At 43.0% G+C, this 25496-nt stretch overlaps 2 protein-coding genes across 2 annotated transcripts in view; both read left to right on the plus strand.

The window, feature by feature from the left end:
* Positions 1 to 5860: 5860 nt before the first annotated feature.
* LOC308308693 (dnaJ homolog subfamily B member 9-like) lies at positions 5861 to 9897 on the plus strand. Its single transcript, XM_080754138.1, has 4 exons — positions 5861 to 5952; positions 6914 to 7167; positions 8096 to 9743; positions 9840 to 9897. Exons 2-3 carry the CDS (start codon positions 6951 to 6953, stop codon positions 8557 to 8559), a joined length of 681 nt encoding a protein of 226 aa, XP_080610264.1. The 5' UTR covers positions 5861 to 5952; positions 6914 to 6950; the 3' UTR covers positions 8560 to 9743; positions 9840 to 9897.
* Positions 9898 to 11305: 1408 nt separating this feature from the next.
* LOC308309031 (aldo-keto reductase family 1 member B1-like) overlaps positions 11306 to 25496 on the plus strand; it is a 45288-nt gene continuing 31097 nt past the window's right edge. Inside the window, exons 1-10 of the transcript XR_013963303.1 lie at positions 11306 to 11337; positions 14206 to 14402; positions 14968 to 15135; positions 17298 to 17414; positions 18873 to 18950; positions 19801 to 19923; positions 21653 to 21759; positions 22196 to 22277; positions 22900 to 22983; positions 23600 to 23682. The gene's annotated coding sequence lies outside the window, so the exon portion shown is untranslated. The remainder of the gene's footprint in view (positions 11338 to 14205; positions 14403 to 14967; positions 15136 to 17297; positions 17415 to 18872; positions 18951 to 19800; positions 19924 to 21652; positions 21760 to 22195; positions 22278 to 22899; positions 22984 to 23599; positions 23683 to 25496) is intronic.

Here is a 25496-nt window from a genome sequence, read left to right on the forward strand (position 1 = left end):
TGTCCCACCACCCACCTCTCTCTCTCCTTCTACTGTCCCACCACCCACCTCTCTCTCCTTCTACTGTCCCACCACCCACCTCTCTCTCTCCTTCTACTGTCCCACCACCCACCTCTCTCTCTCTCCTTCTACTGTCCCACCACCACCCACCTCTCTCTCATTCTACTGTCCCACCACCACCCACCTCTCTCTCTCTCCTTCTACTGTACCACCACCCACCTCTCTCTCCTTCTACTGTCCCACCACCACCCACCTCTCTCTCTCCTTCTACTGTCCCACCACCACCCACCTCTCTCTCTCTCCTTCTACTGTCCCACCACCCACCTCTCTGTGCACGAAGAGGACTGATGCCTTCTAAGTCAATGAATATCCTTAGCTGATTCAACGTCCACCTCTCCTGCAGGAACCAGAGAGTTGGTGGCCATATAGACCTGACAAGTTCAGATTGAAGATGACCGCGAGGTGAGACAATAACGTACTTATCGCACGTGCAGCTGAAGACGGATGTTGTGAGCAAGCTCATCAAACATTACTCCAGTTGGTGCCTGTTGAGAGCTGTGGCCTGGATTCTGTGTCTAGAGTCTGCTTCTACAATGTTGCAGAAAGAATCATGGAGATGTTCAGACTTATCCCAGCTTTCAAACGACAACTCTAGTGCAGAAAAGACATGACCAGTCAGCCCTGAAGAAATGCTCTTACACTGAGTGTTTGACTCAAGTTCGAAAAGAGGTCATGCAAAGAGTCATCCATTGACGGAGCTTGGTCTAATAATCCAGGATGGAGTATTGAGAGTTGGAGACTCTCCATGCATATGCCATGCCAACATGGAAAGCATCCAGCTATCATTCCGAAAGACTTGCAGATCACAATGCTGATTCTGCAAGACATTCATGAGAAGATCAGACTTTAGGTAAGGAACTATATGCTCTCCAACTGGGTCAGAAATATATGAAGAAGATATAAGAAGCAAGGGCCAACATCTGGGAAGATGAATGGCAAATCAACGACACACAAACTCCTGAATGTTTGGACAGGGGAATCACACCAACAGAAAGCCTTGCTATAGTGGCCACAACCTTGGCTGGACAGTCTGGAAGTCACTTAATAGACTGCGTGCGAACAAGGGAGGTGCAACGCATGAAAGTCTGGAACTACACAACATAAGACACGTGCAGATGTGGATCAGTGCACACAAGGTCCCACCTACTGGAATGTGCAGTCCAGAATACCTGGCAGAACCCACCCCATCAGCTGTGGCTTGTGCCCAATATTGACAGCACGACATCTGCGATTGCTACGGACTTGAAGAAGAAGCCAGTCATGGAACTTGGACTGTTCACAAAAGAAGAGATGGGGTAGAGTCACACCGATGAAACCTGAGATTGTCAGATGTGTGCAGGACAAGCCAACGACAGCACACTGGAAAGACTTGTTGACAAGCTATGCCTCATCTGTGAGACAGACACTTAAGTTGATTGTTTTCATGATGAAGGTTGGTTGTGTGTCATTCTGTAGTGATCATTTGACATGAGATGCTCAACTCCACCTTTGAGGACATCTCCAGAGATGCATGGTTGGCAGCAGCTTGGAAGCAGGCGTGGGAGCCAGCCGGGCCCTCCCGCATCCATCGCTACATCCGGGACCCAGGAGGCGTTCATTGTCATATGTCATCTAAAGATCAGCTTCCACCACCAACTTCTAACATCTCTTTCTAACACCACCTCATTCTAACACCTCTTTCTAACACCACCTTCTAACTTCTAACACCACCTTCTAACACCACCTCCTAACACCACCTCTTTCCATGAGGTCTTAGAAGGAGGTGGTGGAAGGTGGTCTGTAGAAGACTCATGACAATGTGAACTCACCACTCCCACTGGTACCTGCAACTGCCATCTATGCAGGGGACTTCAACTGCCAACAAAAGGATTTGTGTTTCAGCCAAACATCAGCAAATGTAGAGACACAGAGCCAAAGGGCTTCTAGAGGCTGTTTGACCCAAAAGAGCCCCAAGCCTCTTCACTGCGCGATGTAACACCCATACCAACCAAGACGGAAATACGTCATTACCTCCATCCACCAATCCATCTGTCCACCAAGAGGACTGATGCCTTCTAAGTTAATATCCTGAGCTGATTCCAACGTCCACCTCTCCTGCAGGAACGAGAGAGTTGGTGGCCAAATGGACCTGACAAGTTCAAATTGAAGATGACCACGAGGTGAGACAATAGACCTACGTACATGTCGCACATGCAGCTGAAGACGGATGTTGTGAGCAAGTTCATCAACCATTACTCCAGTTGGTGTCTGAGTCAGCCCTGAAGAAATGCTCTTACACTGAAGGTTTGACTCAAGTTTGAAAAGAGGAAGTCATACGATGAGTCATCCATTGACGGAGCTTGGTCTAATAATCCAAGATGGAGTATTGAGAGTTGGAGACTCTCAATGCATATGCCATGCCAACATGGAAAGCATCCAGCTACGTCACAATGCTGATTCTGCAAGGCATTCATGAGAAGATCAGACTTGAGGAACTATAAGGAACTATATGCTCTCACAACTGCGTCAGATATATGTCCCCCTCAGCAAAATGTAGTGAGGAGGTTCCGGCAACCAGGATGTATTACCTGGAGAATAATCAAAGGCAATGCACTAGGATTGAAAATGGCAAACCACTCCAAGAGACATTATTACCTGCATGCCACCGTTCACAAACATGGAGGTGGACTATTTTGGACCGTTAGATGTGAAGCAGCGTCGCAGTACTGTGAAAGGGTGCAGAGTTCTGTTCACATGCCTCTCAACCAGAGCAGTACATCTGGAAGTAGCACACACATTGGACAATGATGCTTGGCCGAACGCTATCCGTCACTTTCTGTGCAGACGAGGTAAGTATCCATCATGCGTTCCGATAATAAAACTGTAAAGATCCGTGGACAAGCTGTGCCTCATCTGTGAGACAGCCACTTAAGTTTATTGTTTTTATTGTTTGTCAGCTTCCTTGAAATCTCATGTACATGAATGTTTGGATGGATATGTGTAAATATGATACATTTAAATATTTCTTATTGTAACCATGTTGTAGACACATCTATATTATCATTATCTGTTTCATGTTGTCTCGTCAGAGTTTGTCTTGTCTTGTCACCCCTCCCCATGTGTTCTGTCCTGTGTCCCCCCCTCCCCTGTGTGTCCCCCACTCTCGGCCTGCACCTTGTCGTTGGTGAGTGGGCTTTAAACCAAGACAGGCCATTTAAACACCTTGTTGATTTGAGTGGCCTTTAAACCAAGACAGGCCATTTAAACGACAACACAGTATGAGATGGTGTTGCTGTAGCTTGGACCAATTAAGGTTAAGGACTCCTAATCAAGTCATTTGACGCCACCCACGCGTCTGTACGACAAACGTTTCAAGAGATGTAGAGGCACTTCCTGTTTGGCGAAGGAAACGCCAATTAAGGTTAAGGACTCTTAATCAAGTCATATGACGCCACCCACGCCTCTGTACGACAAACGGTTCATGAGTTATAGAGGCACTTCCTGTTTGGGGAAGGGCACTTCCTGTTTGGCGAAGGAAGCCCCAATTAATGTTAAGGACTTAAGGTTAAGGACTTAATTGGGGCTCATGAACCGTTTGTGGTACAGAGGCCTGGGTGGCGTCATATGACTTGATTAAGAGTCCTTAACCAAGTCATATGATGCCACCCAGGCCTCTGTACGACAAACGGTTCATTGTCTTGCGTAGCCAGACAACTATTCCACAATCTCTGAATGCTATATAGAGTCTGGAACAGCAGCTCCCGAACGGCGAGTAATGGAAACGGGCATTACCGTTCAAGAAAATATATTTTAAAATGTCATTTCTGCTAAGCAGCAAGCTAAACATGCTTATATGATTTTTATTTATATAATGATAAATGTGTGCGATGTGAGACTGAAACGGAAGTGACGTGGGGGCTTCACTTCCGCTTTCATCTCGCACTCATTTTTATCTTTCTGCTTTGCCAGACTGTATGCTGGGAGCATTTGACCAAATCGCGGAGGCAACCATCTGGCCACGCGAGACTAAACGGTTCATGAGATAGAGGCACTTCCTGTTTGGCGAAGGAAGTTTGACACATCGCCACGGTCACACCGTTTTACGAAAACTCACGATTTTGATAACTTTTCATCGTTAAGGTGTCTTGTGTACGCTGCGCGAATTCGAAGTTGATCCGATTAACGCCCTAGGAGGAGTTCGTTAAAGTGCGACCCGTGAAAACGGCCGAAAATGCGCCAAAACGCCACTAATTAGTCAAAATGGCTGACTTCCTGTTTGGTTTCGGACATGGCGCCAAGAGACTTTTTTGTGAGTTCGGACATGATACAGGTGTGTACCGATTTTCGTACTTGTGGGTGAAACCGTATAGTGGGGCTGTTGCGTTGAAATTTTGTAGGGGGCGCTGTTGACAACAACAACAAAAAAACAACTCCAGACTTAGAATAGTCAAAATGGCTGACTTCCTGTTTGGTTTCGGACGTGGCGCCAAGAGACTTTTTTGTGAGTCCGGACATGATACAAATGTGTACCAATTTTCGGACGTGTAGGTGAAACTTTATAGTGGGGCTGCGCCGTTGACATTTTCTAGGGGGCGCTGTTGCGCCATTAGGCCACGCCCCCTTCGCCACTTGTGATGTGCGTGCAAAGTTGCACAACTTTTGGAGTACGTTTGGCGCCTCAAAAACACGATTCATTCGGCAGAAGAAGAAGAAGAAGAAGAAGAAGAAGAATCTTTGCAAATACAATAGGGTCCTCACACTGTGTGTGCTCGGGCCCTAATTACAAACAAACAAAATGTGGTTACATTTTGCAGTATTCTCCATCAACATAATAAAAATGAATAATTTGGTCCCCACTCCATTTGCAAATGCATTCAATTTGTTTTCTATGCTATTTAGCATTGGGCAATTCATTAATTAAGGGTCTTGCTCAGGGACACCTTGACATGTAGACTGGGGCCGGGGGATCGATTGATGATTGAAATTTGATGCCTTTTCTGCCTTTGAAATTGATATTATCCTAGATAAAGTACTATGTTCTATCCATCTGTCTTTCAATGTTATATGAGATACTTAAAGTGTGGTTCCTGTGGAAATAAGCCCTGGCGTTCTAGGATCTCCTTTTAGTTGACCTTGTCCTTGTACCAGTGATTTTACTGTCATGAAACTGTACTTTTTTCTATTGCAAACTTCTAAATAAATTCTTATCATACTGTATTAATCAATCATACTGTATTAGACGTTTGCATAGGAAAGGGTACAGGACAGTATACAGTTCACTGACAAAATTAAGGTCAACTAAAAGGATAAGCACCACAAGAAAAGCTTTTGGGCTTGTTTATTTGGGGAACCTTTTGCATGGAAAACTAGGGATTTTTTTTTTCACGATTCTATGGAGAATTACTACACTACCCACAATCCATAGCGTCGCAGCAACGTCTGTCACAGCAGATCTGAGCAGATCCACGCTGCACGTACGTGTCAGCGTGGACCAATAAGGGAGCTGTGAGTCACCGGGGTCGAAGAAACGGACCAGTCAGAGCAGTATAATCAGAGAGTGGTGTCACCGCGGGGTCAGAAACAGCGCTGGTCACGTGGTTCATTGTCACTTTACACCTCATAGACTTCAATGCATTTTGTAAACTTCCGGTTCGCCGTTTGTCACTATACGCCAATAGATGTGTGCGTAGAAGACCTGGCCCCATGAAGTGAACGGGAGTGACGCAACTCTCCATTCTAGGGCTCTGGGACCAGTGAGGGAGCTGAGAGTCACGAGGTAGGGAAAGCGACCAATGAGAAAGCGAGTCGTGGTGTTTGGGCTCAGGAATGCAAATCGTCAACATCTTCCCGAGCTTTTCTCTCTCCAGATCAGCTGTGAGCCTTCTTCTCAGTGTCTCTGACACAGCTCTGCAGGTACGTTGCACACTTTTTTTTTTTTTTTGAGCCGATGAGGCTGTTTAATGTCTTTATTTAGCTGGTTTAAATGCATAATCAGGAAAGTGTCAAGGCTGTCATTTAACCACTTTCATCCTGGTGTCCCTAGTATTTTGGGCGGGGGGGAACACTGAAAATTAGCAAGATCTGGCTAGCCTATTTGTTTTGCTATTCGTCGTACGACGTACAGTATAGGGCTTTAATAGGTTACTGTGTGAGTTGAGATGTGATCTCTGAAATACAGACGTTTAGATCCTGGCTGGCTGTTTAAAGGCCACTGAAGTTCTTAGACCGATTGCTCCGAAAAACTACTATTTACAATTTACAGCTCATCTATTCTTGACATCTCATCTCATCTCTGAACAAATAAGTAATACAGGGTTAAAAGTGAATGTACTGCAAATGCAATGCTGCCTTTTTTTTTACTATATAAAATCATTTTGAGGAAAAATGCTGCATTTTGCTTGTCCCAAAGCGACTGCAAAAGATTGCTATTTGTTCCAAAAAGCTTTATACCCTCTACATGTAACATGTATAACGACAATGTGACATAGCTGTATATATGTTCCTCTTTTTCAACTATTTTGACACTTGCTTTGGCGATGTAAACGTATGTTTTCTCATGCCAATAAAGCTGAATTGAATTGAATTGAATTGCAATGCAATGATAAGTGACGACCTTCATTCAGAGGCGTCAATTGGGTATGGCAAGGTATGGCAGCTGACATACCTTGGCTACGGGGGGAGGGGCGGGGGGAACTAAAATGTACTTAAAATAAATTCATCATGCCCGTTGCTAAGGTATGGCAACACGACTGGTGGTGTCTTGCAAGACACCAGTAATCTTGCCATACCTTAGCGTTTGCTGAAATTGGTTCCAGGGACATTATTATGAGGTGTCAAATTGTTCATTGGGGACAAACTGTGCTTCTGTGTCAAGGGTCTCACAGGGTGAGGGGAGTGAAAGCAGCAGTATCATGGCCACGGCGCAGTCTGTGTTTCTACTGGCAGTCCACATTCTGCTCATCTCGGAGTTCATCCTGGCCAAGAGGGACTACTATGACATCCTGGGGCTGCCCAGGGACGCCTCGGAGCGCCAGATCAAGAAGGCCTTCCACAAACTGGCCATGAAGTACCACCCCGACAGAAACAAGAGCCCCGACGCAGAGTCCAAGTTCAGAGAGATAGCAGAGGGTGAGTAGAGTGAGAGAGAAGTGCTCTTTAGGCCTAGAATTATTGAATGCTTTAACCAGTGAACAAATAGCAGATCTACAAGCTCGCAGCGCGGCACTCGAAGTCGTGAAAATGTGTGCAAATCTTGATTTATTTTCAAAGCGACCGTTTGTAACTCAAATTTTGCTTCTGGGTGGTCCCTGGAACAAAATATTTTTGAGATGCGGGTCTGTGGCCAAATACATATCATTTTGGGGGTCCTTCACATAAAAGGGTTTGAGAACTACTGATATAGTAGTCTCTCAAGAACAGACTAACTGAGCTCCAGTTAAGTGAAAAGGACCTTTTCTTTGATGATGGCTGGCCAGATTGCTGACATAGAAACATAGGGTTTTCAAAAGATCTTAGAAGGATTCAAAAGACACTTATAGAATCGGGTCAAAATACAAATTTTCACGATTTTTCAAAAATAGCAGATCTACAAGCTCGCAGCGCGGCACTCGGTGCCGCGCTGTGAGCTTGTATATCTGCCTGACAGCAAGTGAGGCTGATGATTCTTGAGCCCAGCGGGCCGTTGGCTGCGCCTCACTCCCTGACACTTTCCCTGTTTCCTGTCAATCACCATATGTTTTTGGGCTTTTATGCCTTTATTGACAGGACAGTAGACTGACAGGAAATGGGGGGAGAGATGGGGGTGACACGCAGCAAACCTTGGTCGGGCTTAGGAATTGAACCAGCGCTCCCCTATCAAATTTCTGATGTTTTATTTATTTATTGTCTGGTTCAGTGGGCATTACCACCAACCGAAATAAATAATTATGTCATTTTCTTGTTTTGAGATATCATTATTGATGTCATGAACGAAGCTCGATTGAGAACCAGCTTGATGTGAGCTCCATCCATGTGCTAAAAATAATAATGCATGCTTGCTTGTTTGTTTCTCTACCAGCTTACGAGACCTTATCCGACGACAAGAGGAGGCAGGAGTACGACCGGTTTGGCCGTGAGCCCTCGCCAGGCGCGGGAGGCGGAAGAGGCGGCAACTATGACTTCCAGCAGCACTTCCAGTCGTTCAACTTCAACGACATGTTCAAAGACTTCAAACCGTTTGGGAAGCAGCAGCAGCAGCACCACCACCACCAGCAGTTCCATGCCCATCAGAAGAACAATCACTTTGATGCCCACTTCAAGGCCCACCAGGAGGCCATGAACAGACACAAGAGCCAGTTCCAGCAGGGCACGTTCGGCGGGGGAGCCTTCGATGATGTGTTTGAGGACTTGGAGAAGATGTTCTCCTTCAACGCACACAGCACCAGGACTGGGAGCCAGTTTCGCGGCTCAGGAAAGCAGCACTGCCGGACGGTGACCCAGCGCAGGGGGAACATGGTGTCTACTTACGTTGACTGCTCCTGAGGTCGCAGGAAACCGCAGTTAAAATCCAAATAGATATTTGCCGGTGCAGTTGTTGGGGACACTGATTTAGGCAAATATTTGTGGCTTTGAAATTGAATGTTAATTTATCTTTCAGATTTTTGTGTTTTAATTTGTAAATTCACTATTTGACATTTGCCTCTAGGAACAAATATATATCTGGCGGAGCATAGTATGGTGGCTTCTTCTGAACAGTAATGCATATTACAGATTGGACATTGGTTCTCGGTTCAAGCTACTCCACTATGTAGAATTTCAGTTTCATTTTGTTTACATCGGTTTATGGAAAGGTTTGCTGTGCTTATGTGAACACCCTAAATTCTCAGGTATGGCCTCCTTGAGTTTGACAGTATTTTTCTTTTTTTGAACAAGCGTTTTAATGGAAGCAATATCATTCACCGAACATCTCATCTGATTTTACATTGAGAAACACCCACTCTGAAGCAATGTTTATGTTATGCTGCGTACAGCATGATTATGAATGTGTTATATCTTGAATGACACTGTCAAACCAAAGCAGGCTACCGACACCTTGGTACAAGTTTTGTCATTTTCTATCTAATGCTTTTGAGTTTAGTTAAAGGATTTTCCCCTTTTTTTGGCACTCATTAATCAGCATGAAGTTAACTACTTTAACCCCCTGTAGTCTAGAACTTGACTTGAGTTACAACTGTACTTTGACCACTTTTTCCGTCTACAAAAAAAATCAGCCGATCTACAAGCTCACAATGCCTTGCGCTGCAATGCATTGAGAGCTTGTAGATCGGCTAACCAGCTAATGTTCCCAACGGAATGTGGACGCTGGTGCGTTTCAAGTGGTTAATTGAAAATTCAAGTCTAGAAAATGTAAAAAAATAAATACTCAATTTGGCTCAAGAGCACTTGGAAGTGGATTCGGTATGAAACTGGAGGTTTATTAGAGCAGAACCGTGTTTAAGCTTTTTTATTTTATCAACTGTTACCTCATTTTTGTTTCTTCCCGAAGAGTTTGATCTGCCTGATCATAACGTGCAATATTTGGCATCTTTTACTCTTCATGCTGCCTATCTTTGACAGTGCTGTATAATTGTCATTGTCTTATGTCTGCACTTTGTGTGTGTGTGTGTGTGTGTGTGTGTGTGTGTGTGTGTGTGTGTGTGTGTGTGTGTGTGTGTGTGTGTGTGTGTGTGTGTGTGTGTGTGTGTGTGTGTGTGTGTGTGTGTGTGTGTGTGTGTGTGTGTGTGTGTGTGTGTGTGTGTGTGTGTGTGTGTGTGTGTGGTGAGAGCACATTAAATACCGTTTGGTTGCATAATGTTTGGAATTAAAAATTCTGTAAAGAGCAAACAGATTTTTGACCAGATTTTTGATCATAGTATAAGTATTCTGTGGAATGATGTAGTACACAAACTAGAATGTTTAAGATTTTAGATTGTTCAAAGTAGCCACCTTTTGATTTGATTACTGGTGCTCTCAATCAGCTTCATGGTGAGGTAGTAAGTCAACCAGAATGGTTTTCCATAAGTCTTGATGGAATTCCCAGAGGAGTTGAACACTTGCTGGCTGCTTTTCTTTCACTCTGCAGTCCAACTCATCCCAATTTACAAACCATCTCAATTGTGTTTAGGTCAGTTGATTGTAGACGCTAGACAGAGCACTCTATCGCTCTCCTTCTTGGTTCATATAGTCCTTACCTAAGTGCTTCTCAAACCTTTTCATGTCAAGGACTAAAATGTACATATACCGTATTATCCCACGGACCCCCATTTGAAAATATAGGCCTATGCCAGGGATCCCCATAAGAGAAGATCACGATTTTTAGGGCTCTAGCAGTGATTCTCAACCATTTTCATTTCAAGGACCCCCAGTTTGACATGCATTAGGCTACAGACCCCCATTTAATGGCATTTCTATCTCTTGAGACCCTAATTTATGTTGTAAAGTCAATGTTAATTTTACTCAGTGTACAAATGGTACATTTGGTTCCAATTGTACGTTCTCTGAGCGAGTTACATACCCATAACTGAGGGTCCATTTGGTTCCTAACTATCATTTAGCCGGGGACCCCCTGGAACTCCCTCAAGGACCCCTGGGGGTCCCCGAACCCACTTTGAGAACCAATGCCTTACATAGCCTGGAGGCAGAGGTGGAAGAAGTACTCACATTTTCTAGTAGAAATGTAGAAATACTCTGTTACAACTTACAAGTAAGAGTCCGGTAGACTATTTAAAAATGTACTTGAGTAAACGTACAAAGTATTGGCATCAAAATATATTTACAGTACCAAAAGTAAAAATACTCAATATGCAGAATGTCCCATTTCAAAAGTTTCCAAATGTATAAAATCTTTTTTGCGACAAAAAATTGAAAATTGGAAATACTCAAGTAAAGTAAAAAAAAAATACATCAAAATGGTAGTTAAATACAGTAGCCTACTTGAGTAGCCTACATGTACTTTCCACCACTGCACACAGCGCAATTCAAAATTGAATTATGTGTTTAAAAATGTTGTTTCTCATGTGCTTGTTCACCCTGATCGCCTGTAGAGGTCGCCATTAACCAACATTTCATGCAAAAGAAAACACGTTGACAAAAGAATCCCACAATGAACAGACAGCATGAAACAGTTTCTCTTTCCATAAAGTTTTCATTAGTATTACCTCTGCTGACAAACAATCGTAAGTAGGCCTACTAGTAGCCTACCATTCCATTCGTTAACCTTGCTCTTATTTCGAAGTCCACGACCGGACGTCCTCAGTTGATTGGACAATATTGACGGAAGCTGTACGTATTTCCTGATCTTTTCCACTCTGTTTTATTAATATTAATATTTGTATGTAAATGTTAAAGTAGTCATGGATACATGTTATTGGGATTTTGCAGTTTCAGTTGTAATGCAGAGCTATTTAATGATCAAGTCTAGTGTAGGGTTCTATGCGGAGTTGCGGACCGCAGGAGTCCAGACCAAAATTCACAACATTATCCGAGGTAAACATGCCAGCCTCGACTGCAGGGCCGGTTCCTGGCATAAGCAACATAAGCGGTCGCTTAGGGCCACAACCATAAGGGGGCCACATCACAGGGAGAAGACTGCAACACGTTTTGAGCTTGTATATCAGCTATTTTTCACTATATGCATTGTGGAGTGAGTGTGAAGTGGCCCTCTCGACATGTGGCCAAGACCCACAGGTTAATATCGGAATACTGATATATTATTGATTTCAGCTGTTACCCACTTTAATTACTTCAGTCTATAGTAGTAGCATAATGACCAGTGCTATAGTCTTTTTTGTCAATGTATTTGCATTTCATAAGGTTAACATACGAACATATAAATGTATTTGAAATTAAATAATAATGTTACTTTTCAGGATTCCAATTTAAAACAATTTGAAAATAATGGATCATCGCAATGCTTGTAGATCTATTTTTTTACAATATGCATTGTGGCCCTCTGGAGTGATTGTGAAATATAGTGGCCCTCTCCATCATCTAAGTTGCCCACTCCTACCCTATCCAAATGCTACTTATTATTTTAATGTGCAATAAAATTAAGATCTCACACAAGACAACAGAATTGAAAATATGCCACATACTGTAGAGTTGAATAGGCCTACAAGTTGCAATTTGAGACTAAAAGAACACAGGATGAAGGTGTGTGATGTTTTGTATGAATCTGATTCAAATCAATTGTTGTTTTTTCTTGTTATAACATTACACTCATGTTTTTGGACAAACTAAACAGTGTCTAGAAATAGATATGTATTATAATAGTTATATCTTGGTTTTGAAATGTTTTTCATTAGAGCATAGGCCTACATGTTTCTGTTTTAATAGCTTTTAACTAACCAGAGAGAATGATCTAATAATGTTTTACCTCCATTGTAAACTTTATTGTGTGTTATAGGTAGAACTGTCTGATCTGTGCCAAAATGCAGATTTCTATGCATTTCTGGGGTTTTGACCGCCCCTCAAACGCCCATTTTTTTTTCGGCCGCCCGGGCAGCCAGGATGTATCCCTAATTTGAATCTCTGGGAGTTGGCAACCCTATGTGTAGTTAGTAGATACATGCTTGAGTGCTAACAACAGACACCACATGTTCTACTAGAAGACATTATTATTTATAACTTTGGTTTTGGCGATTCAAAGACAGTTAATAAGTGTGCGCGTCCGTCAGTGGGGGGCCACCTAAAATAATCTTGCTTAGGGCCACCTGAACCCTAGAACCGGCCCTGCTCGACTGTGATGTGTGTGTCAGCTGCAGCCTGGAGCCAACTTGATTGATTGATTGAAAGACTTTATTAGAGGTTAATTGCGTAGGAAAATGTACAGGACAGTAGGCAACGGTTCACTGATACAAGGATAAACAGTAAACACCACTGCTCAGTGTTCTGGGGGAGGCTGGAGCAATGGATCTGATCGAGCTTCATGTGGGGGACAAGCATTCCTTTAATCGAAAAGAATGTATTTCATAATAATGTAATAATGATATAGTAGCCTATTTATGAGATAAATATAGGCTAAAATGAAGAAGAAAAAAAAAGAAAAATCACACTTGTGTGAACTGAGCGGTGGAGGCTGCGTGTGTGTGTGTGTGTGTGTGTGTGTGTGTGTGTGTGTGTGTGCGCGCGCGCGCGTGGCGTGCGTGCGTGAGAATGTGCCTGGCCTGAACAACAGTGCCCCTCCCTTAACATGTGTGGTCAGAAAAGGTATTGCAGGCTACATACTGACTCAGACTATACAGACAGACACACATACATACATACATACACGGATACACACACGCCACGCTATGGAGAATGTGTGACCACCACTCAAAAAAAGGCTAAAATGGGTGGGGGGGTCTTTTTGCCTTTATTGATAGTACAGTAGGTAGACAGGACACAGGGAGAGAGAGGGGGAGTGACATGCAGAAAAGGCCGTTGGGATCGGGACTCGAACCCGCAACGCCCTAGCTCCATATAGAACCTCACCCGTCGCTGCATACTGAGCACAACAGTATGCAGCGACGGGTGAGGTTCTATATGGGGCTAGCAACGCCCCTGAAAACTAAAAACATTCAAACAACAAAAAACACTACTATAGTTGTGTAGAGTCTCCACTTCTTGTTACAGTTCACTTAGGGTAGTTGATACCAGCCAGCCTGAGACAACTAATAAGATGATTTGTCATTATATCAGAAAATGGTTTACGGTATTTTTTTGTTGTTGTTAGGCAATCAGGGGGACACTGTAGGCACACCACATCTTTGGCACTCTGATGCAGAACATCTGTTACAATAACAATCATCATGAGGTACTCTGATGCAGACAATGGGTATTTTTCAAGTAATCAAGTAGCCTACTCATCTAACAAAATTAATAAAAGTCAGCATTATATAACCATGATGCAAACAATGCCTCTACAGATTCAATAACTGAGATAGCCTATACGACCCTAAAAAGTGCAGAGTCATGTCCCTCCCTGGTTGCCGGCTTTAAGGAGAGACTGACTAATCACACACAGACCCGTCCCACTATTCTGTTGACCACTATTGACTTGTATAAGAAGGGGGCTGCAATCCCTCCACACTCTTTCTCTCTCTCTCTCTCTCTCTCTCTCTCTCTCTCTCTCTCTCTCTCTCTCTCTCTCTCTCCTTCTTTCTTGTTCAGGCACCTTTAAATCCCAGCTTTTACAAGCAGAAAGGTCTGTGATAGGCTGACAGATTAGAGGCTGCTACAGTGCTACACTGACCCTGCAACTGCAACCAGTGGAGTTCTACAGTCAGCAGCAAACCGACATCATGATACCGTCTGTCACGCTCAACACCGGAGCAAAGATGCCTGTGTTGGGCCTGGGAACGTGGAGGGTAAGTCAAGACATTCAGTCTTTTGCTCGTATTCATTGTTTGTTCAAGGAGCCTCATGTTTCAGTGGTGCCTGTTGACTTGTTAGACATTATTTCAATAGTCTACTGACATATTAAGTCCCTCATATTCACAGCATGGTCTTTTACCAGTCACATGTAGAAATTCACATCTAAGGGGACTTTTATTTTCTAGCTGTAACATGGTCATTTACTTATTTGATTGATTTACTTTTTATTGACCAGAAAACATAGCTTATTTCCATTTTGGTCCTAGATGTAAATCTGTGGTCAAGGACTAGCTGGCATACATTTGGATAAGTGTGCAACTTTGTGTAACTTTCTCTGTCACCAGGGCTAATACAATACACAGGGACAGTACTTTTGTACTTGTACTCAAGTGCATTTTGAATTTACTTGTGACAGAGTATTTCTGAACTGTCGCTGGAGTAGTGGGAACGCCGACGTCGCCCCCTGCAATGTTGTGGCCCTCGGCTTGGTACCCTAGACATAATTCGGCCCTTGGGGAAAACTAATTGGGGAACCCTGCTCTATTCCAATGGTTCCAGGCAGAAGCGGGGAAGGTGAAAGAGGCCGTGATGGAGGCCATCTCTGCTGGCTACAGGCACATAGACGGTGCATTCGTATATGAGAACGAAGAGGAGGTGGGCGCAGGAATCCACGCCATGATGGACCAAGGCCTGGTCAAACGAGAGGAGCTGTTCATCGTCAGTAAGGTGAGTTGTGCAGAATGCAGCAGATTTTTTATTCTTGTATTTGTTTTACTGAGAATGAGGTTAGAAATAACTTTAGGATTACGCATATCTTTCTGAGGTTAAGATTAGGAATAGGGTTAGGTTTTGGCACTGTTTTACTGAGGTTAAGGTCAGGAATAAGGTTAGGTTTAACTGTTTAGGCATAGTTTATAGGTATATAAGGATATTAAAGGTGATACACCATGCATTTAAAAAGTATTTATGTCATATTGTTTATGTCCCAAAAACGTTTTTCAAAAGGTTTGAGGCTAAATTACCACTCCTGAATAGAGAGCCTCTCATTTTTGAATGGCTCTCAGAGCATTTTCAGCTGCAGTACCCCCCCCCCCCCCCCCCCCCATCTTTTTGAAGAAAAAAAATCTTCAAAAACGGCCGTTTATGACGTCACGAACGGCAGCAAATCTGGACAGCCTGTTTTGAGAACCCGTGGGATGCTTTTAACCTCCACCTTCCCAAAACCAGAGAAAGACACAACGGTCTGAAATGGGACTTTTTGAGGATAGAAGGTGCTAGTGGGACCCCAAAAAAAGGTTTTAAAATAGGAAAAGTGAATTTTCATGGTGTATCACCTTTAAGGATCTCAATGGAAAATAACAAATAAGCCTTGCCTTACCCGAGTTTCCTTTTAGTTGACATTGTATCAGTGAACTGTACTGTCATGAAACTGTACCTTTTCCTATCCAAAGCTTCTAATAAATACCTCAATGAATCAATCAAAAGGCATAAACCATCAGCCCAGGCCAGTTTCTTTCCGGCGACTCTTCTGGTATTCGTGTGCACATGTGGGAGCGCCAAAGCTGTCAGTCTGTGCACACAATTAGGAAACAAGCGAATTCTGAGGTAATTTGGGCGCCGCCACCGAACGCAGCGCAACGTCGGCAACGGAGCACCCTTCATTGATTAAAAAGGGAACATTCCCTGCGTTGACGATGACGCAACACCAAATGGCTGCAGTGGAGCCCTGGTGTTATTGTCTGACTTACGTTTTCCTGTTTAGTTTTTGTTTGATACTATTCCACCATTGTATAGTATAACCAAAGGGACAGATCTTTCTCTCTGCTCCTCTGGTTGTCCCAATAACGAAAAACACAGATTACCCGCCTTGTTATGTTTTTGTTTTAAATAGAACCTCCTGATGTCTAAACGAGAGGGGACAGATAATGTCAGTTTCAAGAGAATTACCTGGAATCCTGCTCAACACTGACGTGATGGAAGCATGAAATCGGTTATTTGTGTGTAATCTTGAAAGTGTAATGTCCTCCTTGGAAGCTTCAAAATGGTCTCATACTTAAACGCATTAAGCGTGGCAGTTGCCGAGCTTGTGTACTCAGAAGGGCAGAAGTTCTCACCCAAGCCTGCCCAGTCTGTGTCTCAAAGTGTCCCTAAGTGTCCCCCCCCCCCCCCAGTGCTCATCATGACCATCTGAGCAACCATTCGCTGGGTGAAACTGAATAACACTATAATGTATTGTACTGTATTATGGTTGCACTGCCAGCTTTGATCCCATTTCATTACTAAAGTACTGTATACAATACATACTGTGAGTCTGTGACTATACCAAACATCCGGAGAATTTGAGGCTTACCGTATTCTAATTCTAAATACTTTTAAATCCAGCCTGGTTTAACCCAGGCAGTTTTCTTTCCTCCACTGTCTTTTGCTACACATTTTCAGCATGTTTTGTTAATTCAGATATAGAATCATGGGCAGAAACAACACCTTAGTGGGATATAAAGATAAACTTGAACCTCGGAACTTACAATAGAGAAATAAAAATGCTGCATAAAACGTCTTTTGTGTTATACTACTTTTATGCTATTATGTTGATATACATTAAACCATATTTTATTCCTTCTAAGTTCCGAGGTTCAAGGTTATTTTTACTTTATTTTTATATTCCACGGGAGAATTGATTTGCAGCCAGTTTGCACTGCTTGCGCCACTCAAATCGAATTGAATACAGCCATTGTTTATTTGAAAATGCCCCAGTCAGGAGACGAGATGTCATAGTCTTCCGTGAAGCGACAGGCTTCGACTTCGAGGAAATACTGTTAACACATGCATGCACATGTCCTCCCTCCCTATGCAATTTTGAAACTATAAACTAATTTCCTTTTATATAGTTATGGTGCACCTTCCACATTCCTTCTCTGGTGAGGGGTGTGTGTGAGAAGACTCTCAAGGATCTCCAACTGGACTACCTGGACCTCTATTTGGTCCATTTTCCTATGGGCTTCCAGGTACAGAAGGAACCTATAAATGAAAATCACACCCGTGTGAAGTGGAGCTGTGTGTGTGTGTGTGTGTGTGTGTGTGTGTGTGTGTGTGTGTGTGTGTGTGTGTGTGTGTGTGTGTGTGTGTGTGTGTAGATCATGTGTACCGATTTTTGTGACATTTGAAGAAAATATGTAGGAAAAGGAGCAAAAAGTGTGTTTTGGAGAAAATTCAAGATGGCGGAAAATCTATCCTGGCGCAAATGGGCGTGGCCTATATGGGGAGATGCGTCTTGACCCAAGGAATCCAGGGAAAAAAGAATTTTAATTTTCCGATCTACGGTTCAAGAGTTACGGGGCAAAACGTAAAGTGGGCCGTTATAGCGCCACCATGAGGCCGAGTGATGTAATTATTTTTCGATTCATTCTTAAAATCATTATGAATCTCCTCTCCGAGGTTTGAAACTGTAGCTCCTATGGTTTACGAGAGAAAAATACTTGAAAGTGATTTCTTGCATTGTCCCATTATAAGTCAATGGGGACAATTAAGCGTCGTTTTTTGCCGATTACGTCGGCATGGTAAGGCGGATCGGAACGAAAGGTAATAGAACACCATTCCCGGCCGAGCCGCACATTTTGATGTATATATTGCGCCACCATCCAGTAAATGGTGCGGCACTAGTTACGCGCCGAAGTCAGGCTACATACAGACACACAGACAGACAGACACACACACAGACCCACACAGCCACGTATAGGGAGCTGCACACAGCTCCAAAAAGGTCAGGTATTTCTTTTCAACGGTGACACCATGTGGTGATGCAGGGTAGTTGCAGCCCAGAATATCTGCTCCTAAATCTAAGTGCAACACAGATGCAGGGTCCAGCAGAAATCTGTGGATTTTAATATTTTAAGTGGATGTCTGTGTATCAGTGAATGTTCCCTGATACCCTGCACAAAATGGCAACAGCATCACCACTTCTACTGCTACGAGCTATTGAAACAAAGAAACAACTTCAAGCTACTGGCTAAAAGACGAATCAGGCTAAATGAGGCCATGTATGTAATGTATAAAGAATGTTTTACTGTCTTCCCCTAAGATGTTATCTCCAACTCAGTGGCCTTGTGGTTAGAGTGTCTGCCCTGAGACTGGGTGGTCAGGGTTAGATCCCTGGTCGGGTCATACCAAAGACTGTAAAAATGGGACCCTGCTTGGCACCCAGCATCAAGGGTTGGATTGGGTGGGTTGATCACTACTACTGATTCCCGAGCGCGGCACGGCTGCAGCTCACCGCTCCCTGAGATGGGTCAAAGGCGGAGAACAAATTTCAAATTACAGCAATATATCTGACAAATAAAGATTATTATTAGATCCATAGATTATAATTATCTCTTAGGTCAATATTTATTGTCTCAACATCCTGGGCAGCTTAATCTCTTGCTCTGACCTTCTGTTGTTTGTGTTTGTTGTTTCTTCATGTGCAGCCAGGAGATAACCTATTTCCTCTTGATGAAGACGGCAAGGTCATTCCTGATGGCAGCAACTTCTTGGACACCTGGGAGGTAAGCAGTAAAGAGTAGATAGATAGATAGATACCTTATTTATCCCAAGGGGGAAAATCTGTTGCCCAGAGGCAGCACAGCAGTATAAGGTTATTTACAAAGTTACAGAGAAGTATGAAAAAGATAAAAAGAAAAAACAAGAACAGAGTACAGTAAGTACAGTAAGAGCAAGGTACAACAGGAAAGGGAACGAATAATATATATACATAAAGTGTCTTAAAGCACGACTATCAAAAAATAATACAGTGCCCAAATCAAAGTGACCATAACAGTCATGAGCAGAAATACTAAAAGAAAACTACTAACACAACCTAATAGTGCAGTGTCCAAAGGTCAGAGCGATAAAAACAACTAGCAAAAAAAAAAAGAATACAAATAAAAATAAACAAGAAAGGGTGATGCGGCAAGACGCACAAAAAAAACACCCTCCCTGGAAGGTCCTTGGAGGTCAAAGTCATCTGTAACAGTTGGGCTACTGAGTGTTTAATGACTGCTTTAGTAGGCTACACTCGTTACTGTGGAAAATAGCCAACAATAGCCTATAATGTTTATTATTATGATGATTATCCAGCGTCTATACTCTCCGCTCCGCCACACTGTGTGATCATCATCATCACCTCAAAAAGTATCAAAATGGTATCGTATCGATTCCCAGGTATCGAAAAAGGTATCGTATCGATTCAAAGGTGAACGATACCCATCCCTAGTGGTGACAGAGCAATAACAAATGTTATACAACAGAGGTGATTAAAATGAAACATCTAGTTGCTCAATATTCTAGTGCCCCTTTAAGGAATCATAGTGTTTAAAAGCATTACCCTCTGCTAATTCCAGCATTCTGTTTGTCCAGGCAATGGAGCAGCTGGTGGATGCTGGCTTGGTTAGAGCCATCGGTATCTCCAACTTCAACAAGGCGCAGATGGAAGCCATTCTAAACAAGCCAGGACTCAAGTACAAGCCGGCCACCAACCAGGTGACATTCAACACTCTTTAAAGCCAATAGGGCAGGGTTCCCCAATTAGTTTTCCCCAAGGGCCAAATCATGTCTAGGGTACCAAGCCGAGGGCCGCAACATTGCAGGGGGCGACGGTGGCGTTCCTGCTACTCCAGTGACAGTTCGGATATCGTCGTTGTCGGGTGAAAATCTTGTATGTCCAAAACCGTTCGTTTTGCATTTATCATTTCAAAAATGATTTAAACTAGTGAAAACAGCCAATCTACAAGCACAAAACGCCTCGCACCGCGAGGCGTTTTGTGCTTGTAGATCTGCTGTTTTCACTACTTTTGTGCGACGGCCTTGTTTGATGAAGCAGAGCTTTACTTTGCGAAAGAACGGACAAATTTTGAGATACAGGTTTTCCACCCGACAATGACGATATACTAGTTTTGTTGCTGCTCTTATACCACCATTATTACTGGGGTTGGTGGGGGCCAGACAATAGCCCCCCACGGGCCGCAAATGGCCCATGGGCCACCTATTGGGGAACCCTGCAATAGGGCATAGCAGTGGGTGGCTGTGGGTCAGGAGGTAGAGCAGGTTGGCCAATGATCAAGGGTCGGCGGTTCAAATCCCGGTTCCCCCTGTCCACATGCCGAAGAGTCCTTCAGCAAGACTCTGAACTCCTGGTTGCTTCCGGTGAGCAGGTTGGTGCCTTGCATGGTTTCCTCCGCCATCGGTGTATGAATGTGTGTGTGAATGGGTGAATGTAATGCACAATCTATGTAAAGCGCCTTGGAAAAATGGCGCTATACACATGCACCATTTACCATTTAGTGGGCGTGGTTTACTGGTGCCACAAAAAAATCTCCCATTCATTTTCCCCATAGACTTAAAGTAGATATTTATAACAATTATTTTACGCCTAGTACCAAGCCACCCTGGATCCTGGTGAATCAATGACCATAAAACCTTTGATTCTGTGAAAAGAAAAAAAGAAAAATCGCTAAACAAAGCGTATTTATTAAATGGTTTGTATTATTATTAAATATTCAAATATTTCTTTTCACAGAATCAAAGGTTTTATGGTCATAAAAAAATATATAAATATTTTTGTAAAAGTCTGGGGAAAATGAATGGGAGATTTTTTAGTGGCAGCAGTAAACCATGCCCACTGCTATGCTCTATATCAGGGGTTTTCAAAGTGGGTGACGGGGCACCCTGGGGTGCCGTGACGGCAGTCCAGGGGTGCCGCGAGATAATTTGATAATATTTGGAATTACAAAGTTATTTTCAGTCAGTTCTAACCAAAATGGCTATTATCTCAATGTTTTCTTCGCAACATAATCACTAAAGTATCGTTACTGTCGGGACGAAACCTCGTATCTACAAGTTTCAAATGTGTACGTCTTTTGGTAAAGTAAAGCCCTGCTTCATCATACAAGACTGTCGCACAAAACTAGTGAAAACAGACGATCTACAAGCACACAACGCCTCGCGATGCGAGACGTTGTGTGCTTGTAGATCGGCTGTTTTCACTAGTTTATAGATGATAAATACAAAACGAACGGTTTGGACATATAAGGTTTCCAACCGACAACGACGATATGCTATAAATATAAGGTGCTGGGAGTGAAAATTATAATGTAGGGGTCCCTCGGATTAAAGAAATATTTATGGGGTGCCCTGAGACAAAAAAGTTTGGGAAGTCATGATGAAAGATCATGCCACGTTACTGACATTGAGTGACCATGTCTCTCTCTAGATTGAGTGCCACCCATATCTGACACAGGAGAAGTTGATCAACTACTGCCACTCACAGGATATCTCAGTCACAGCCTACAGTCCCCTGGGGTCGCCTACCAGACCTTGGTGAGAGATGGCGAATGACTGGCCAAGCATGTTGTGTAATGTCACATTGTTTTGCGTTATGCTATAGTACAGCGGTTCCCAAACCTTTTTAGCCTGTGACCCAAAAGAGAAATGAGACATTTGCATCGCTTTGCACCACGTTGTGAGCTTGTAGATCGGCTATTTTCACTACTTCTTAAACATTTGTTTTCTAATTTATAGAATTTCTTAGATTTTTCTTTTATTTAGTCATGAAATTACTTAGAAAAATCATTGCATTTTTTTGGTTTTGGTAAAAAATGTTTTGAAAATATTTTGAAATAATAATAATTAAAAGAAAAATGTAGTTATCCAAAAATTAAGGGACCCATAAAAATGTTAAACAGTGCTATAGTACACTCTGATCTGCTAAGCTGTATATGTTGTGTCATGTCCACCTTTTTCTTTTTTCCAAAAGGGCTCAGCCCGATGAACCTACTCTGCTCGAAGAACCCAAGATCAAGGCCATCGCTGAGAAGTACAACAAAACCCCAGCACAGGTACAGTAGTAGAGCTAAGCAGAAGTAGCAGTATTCTAAGGCCATGGCTACACAGAGCTGGATATTTCTGAAGCTAGACATTTTTTTGTGCTGTTGGGGCTTGCAGCCACATGAAGCTGGATATTTCGGTCGTGAAGCTGGATATTTTTTTAACCGGATAAATAAGTGAAGACATTGAAAAATATCTGATTCACTGGATCCGTGTAGACAGGGAACCCGGATATCTCTGAAGACTTTACTGTGTGTGTGCTTGTTAGACCTAGATATCTTTGTCGTGTGGACCTAGATATTTTTCTATGTGGATATCTGAAAAACCGGGATATATGCAATATCCAGCTCCGTGTAGACCTAGATATTTTTCTATGTGGATATCTGAAAAACCAGGATATATGAAATATCCAGCTCTGTGTAGCCATGGCCTTAGTAGTTGCTCAATGCCTTGAGGCTGTGTAGCTTAATAACATCCCTAACTGTTATCACACATGCAAAGGATCTTTACAGAAACATAATCAACGTACGTTTTCAAGCCGAAGCTGGCATTTCTCGCTGTTTACATGGTTGGGATATATGATGGGTTCTTCTGCCAATTATAAAATGTAGTTATTTTGTTTCTCCACACAAGGTTCTTATCCGGTTCCATATCGAGAGGAATGTGATCGCCATTCCCAAATCTGTGACGCCACATCGAATCAGGGAGAATTTCCAGGTAATTCACCATGCAGTCACATTGTGGAACAAAAACCCTGATGGGGGGACGTTTTTCACAAGAAAATCCTTTTTATCCGAATAATGTCTGCCCATTGTGCAGAATATATTCTTTACTGCTGATCGGAAACAATTATCTGCCCAGAGATCTTAAGAATCTCAGACATTATTCACACAAATCTCCACAGACATTTACCACGCACCAGGACTACAGAACCGCCCATCTCCCCCCATATGCCCATATATGGGTATTTAACTGAGAATTATACATCTCCATATATGCACTCTACTTGATTGATTGATTGATTGAAGACTTTATTAGAAGTTTGCATTGGAAAAGGTCAACTAAAAGGATAAACACACACAGATATAGACATCTCCTTATATGGACCTTAAAGGGACACAGGCAGACGGACAGACTCAATGTATGAGAACAAGAGATTCAGCAGATCATCTCTCTCTCTCTCTCTCTCTCTCTCTCTCTCTCTCTCTCTCTCTCTGGCTGTCTGTCTGTCTGTCTGTCTGTCTGTCTGTCTGTCTGTCTGTCTGTCTGTCTGTCTGTCTGTCTGTCTGTCTGTCTGTCTGTCTGTCTGTCTGTCTGTCTCTCTCTTTCTCAGGTGTTTGACTTCAAGTTGACTGAAGAAGACATGAAGACCATTCAGAGTTTTAACAGGAACTGGAGAGGTTTCCCCATGAGCTGGTGAGTGGACAACTGGACATACTGTACTGTACCAAAATACAGTATAATTTATATAATGCCTTATGGATGTGGATGTATTTGTGCAAGTAACATCTGACATTCGTGTTGTAGAGATTTCTTTAGCTTTTTCTGCCTTTATTAGTGAACAGTAGACTGACAGGAGTCGAACCCGCGACACGCCGTCAGGCCTAGGTTCTTGGACCGCTAGACTAGCCGCCCAGGCCAGAGATTGTTTGCCAGACCCATGAAATGGGTAGGCCTACATAAGCAAATGTCGGTCTGTCCGGGTTTTCTATATAAAGGGTATATATGATGATGACATGATGATGACATGCCTACAAAAGGCATGATGTCATAAATGATGATGACAGACAGGGGGTCTTGCACAACCAGGTTGACCTGGTCTAGTTTTTAATAGGAACTTCTCTGGAATGATGCAACTTGGTAATGAATTCCCCACCCGGTTATGCAATACACCTTGTCACGGTTGTCAGATTACCCGCTGTTTGTGTCCCTTTAGTCCCCATATACAGTATTTGTGTCCGTTGTATGGAAAGCTCTGTATCTGCCTGTGGCCCTTTTATGCCTAGGCTTATGGAGATCTCTGTATCTGTCTGTCCTTTTCCATTTTATGCCCATATACGGAGATCCCTGATGTCAACAGTATATGCCCAGATATCTAGTTGCCCAGAACCGCTGATCCATCTAGGTTACATATACGTATATACGGGCATGCCCAAATATGGGTATATCGGTTGGATCTGCGTCCTGGACAACTGGATCTCCATATACTGTATACATATATACTCTATATGGGCATATCGGTCAAATTGGCAGTTCTAGACAACCGCATATCCCAACGACTCTACACTGGGCGCCATACTCCCTCGAGTCCTCGCCAATGAGTACGCAGCGTTTGAAGTCCGTCCCATATATGCGCATGACCATATATGGGCATATCTGTTGGATCAGTGGCTCTGGACAACCGGGTCTCCATATATACATACAGTATATCGTTCAGATTCAGGTGGTTGGACAAAGCCTATCTGACTGCCTCAACACCGGGCTATGGCACTCCTCCTCAGGAGGTGAGCAAGCTTGTGGTTGCACGCAAGTAATGCATTCGGCTACGTATGTAGGTAGGTGAGTAGGTACTAGGTAGGAAGGTAGCTGTGTGGTTTAAGCCCATAGCCCAGGGGTGGGCAACTTTGATGATGGAGAGGGCCACTATATTTTCACTCCAGAGGGCCACAATGCATATACAGTCAAAAATAGCAAAAATAGCCGATCTACAAGCTCAAAACGCGCCGCAGTGCGACGCATTTTGAGTTTGTAGATCTGCTATTTTTGCTATTTTTTAATTGGAATCCAGAATTCTTTTTAGCATTTTTTTGTATTGGAATCCTGAAAAGTAACATTCTTACCGGTATTTAATTTCAAATGCATTTATATTCACTTAACTTTATGAACTTAAATACAAATAAATTGGACATAAAAAAAGTAATTCGTAAAAAAAGTAAAAAAAAAAGTAATTACGCTACTAATATAGATTGAAGTCATTAAAGCGGATCATGTTTGCATGTTTACAATTGTAACAGCTGAAATCAATAATATTTCAGTATTCCGATATTAACCTGAGGGCCGCATTAAGTGAAGGTGGGGGCCGCATGTGGCCCCCGGGCCGCCAGTTGCCCATGTATGCCATAGCCCAATCAGGGACCAGCATTTCTGGCAACATCATCATTAACAGCCAATGAGGGACCAGCATTCCTGGTGATGCCAGTGGTGAGCACACCTCATGGCGCGCTCTGCTG

This window comes from Nannobrachium achirus (assembly GCF_963921795.1).
Source record: "Nannobrachium achirus genome assembly, chromosome: 23".
In the NCBI taxonomy this organism is placed as follows: domain Eukaryota; kingdom Metazoa; phylum Chordata; class Actinopteri; order Myctophiformes; family Myctophidae; genus Nannobrachium; species Nannobrachium achirus.

Excerpts from the sequence above, each read along its gene's own strand:
- LOC308308693 (XM_080754138.1), top strand. The coding sequence starts at position 6,951 with ATGGCCACGGCGCAGTCTGTGTTTCTACTGGCAGTCCACATTCTGCTC. Across the intron at positions 7,168-8,095 it reads GTTCAGAGAGATAGCAGAGG|CTTACGAGACCTTATCCGAC; the intron begins GTGAGTAGAGTG and ends TTTCTCTACCAG.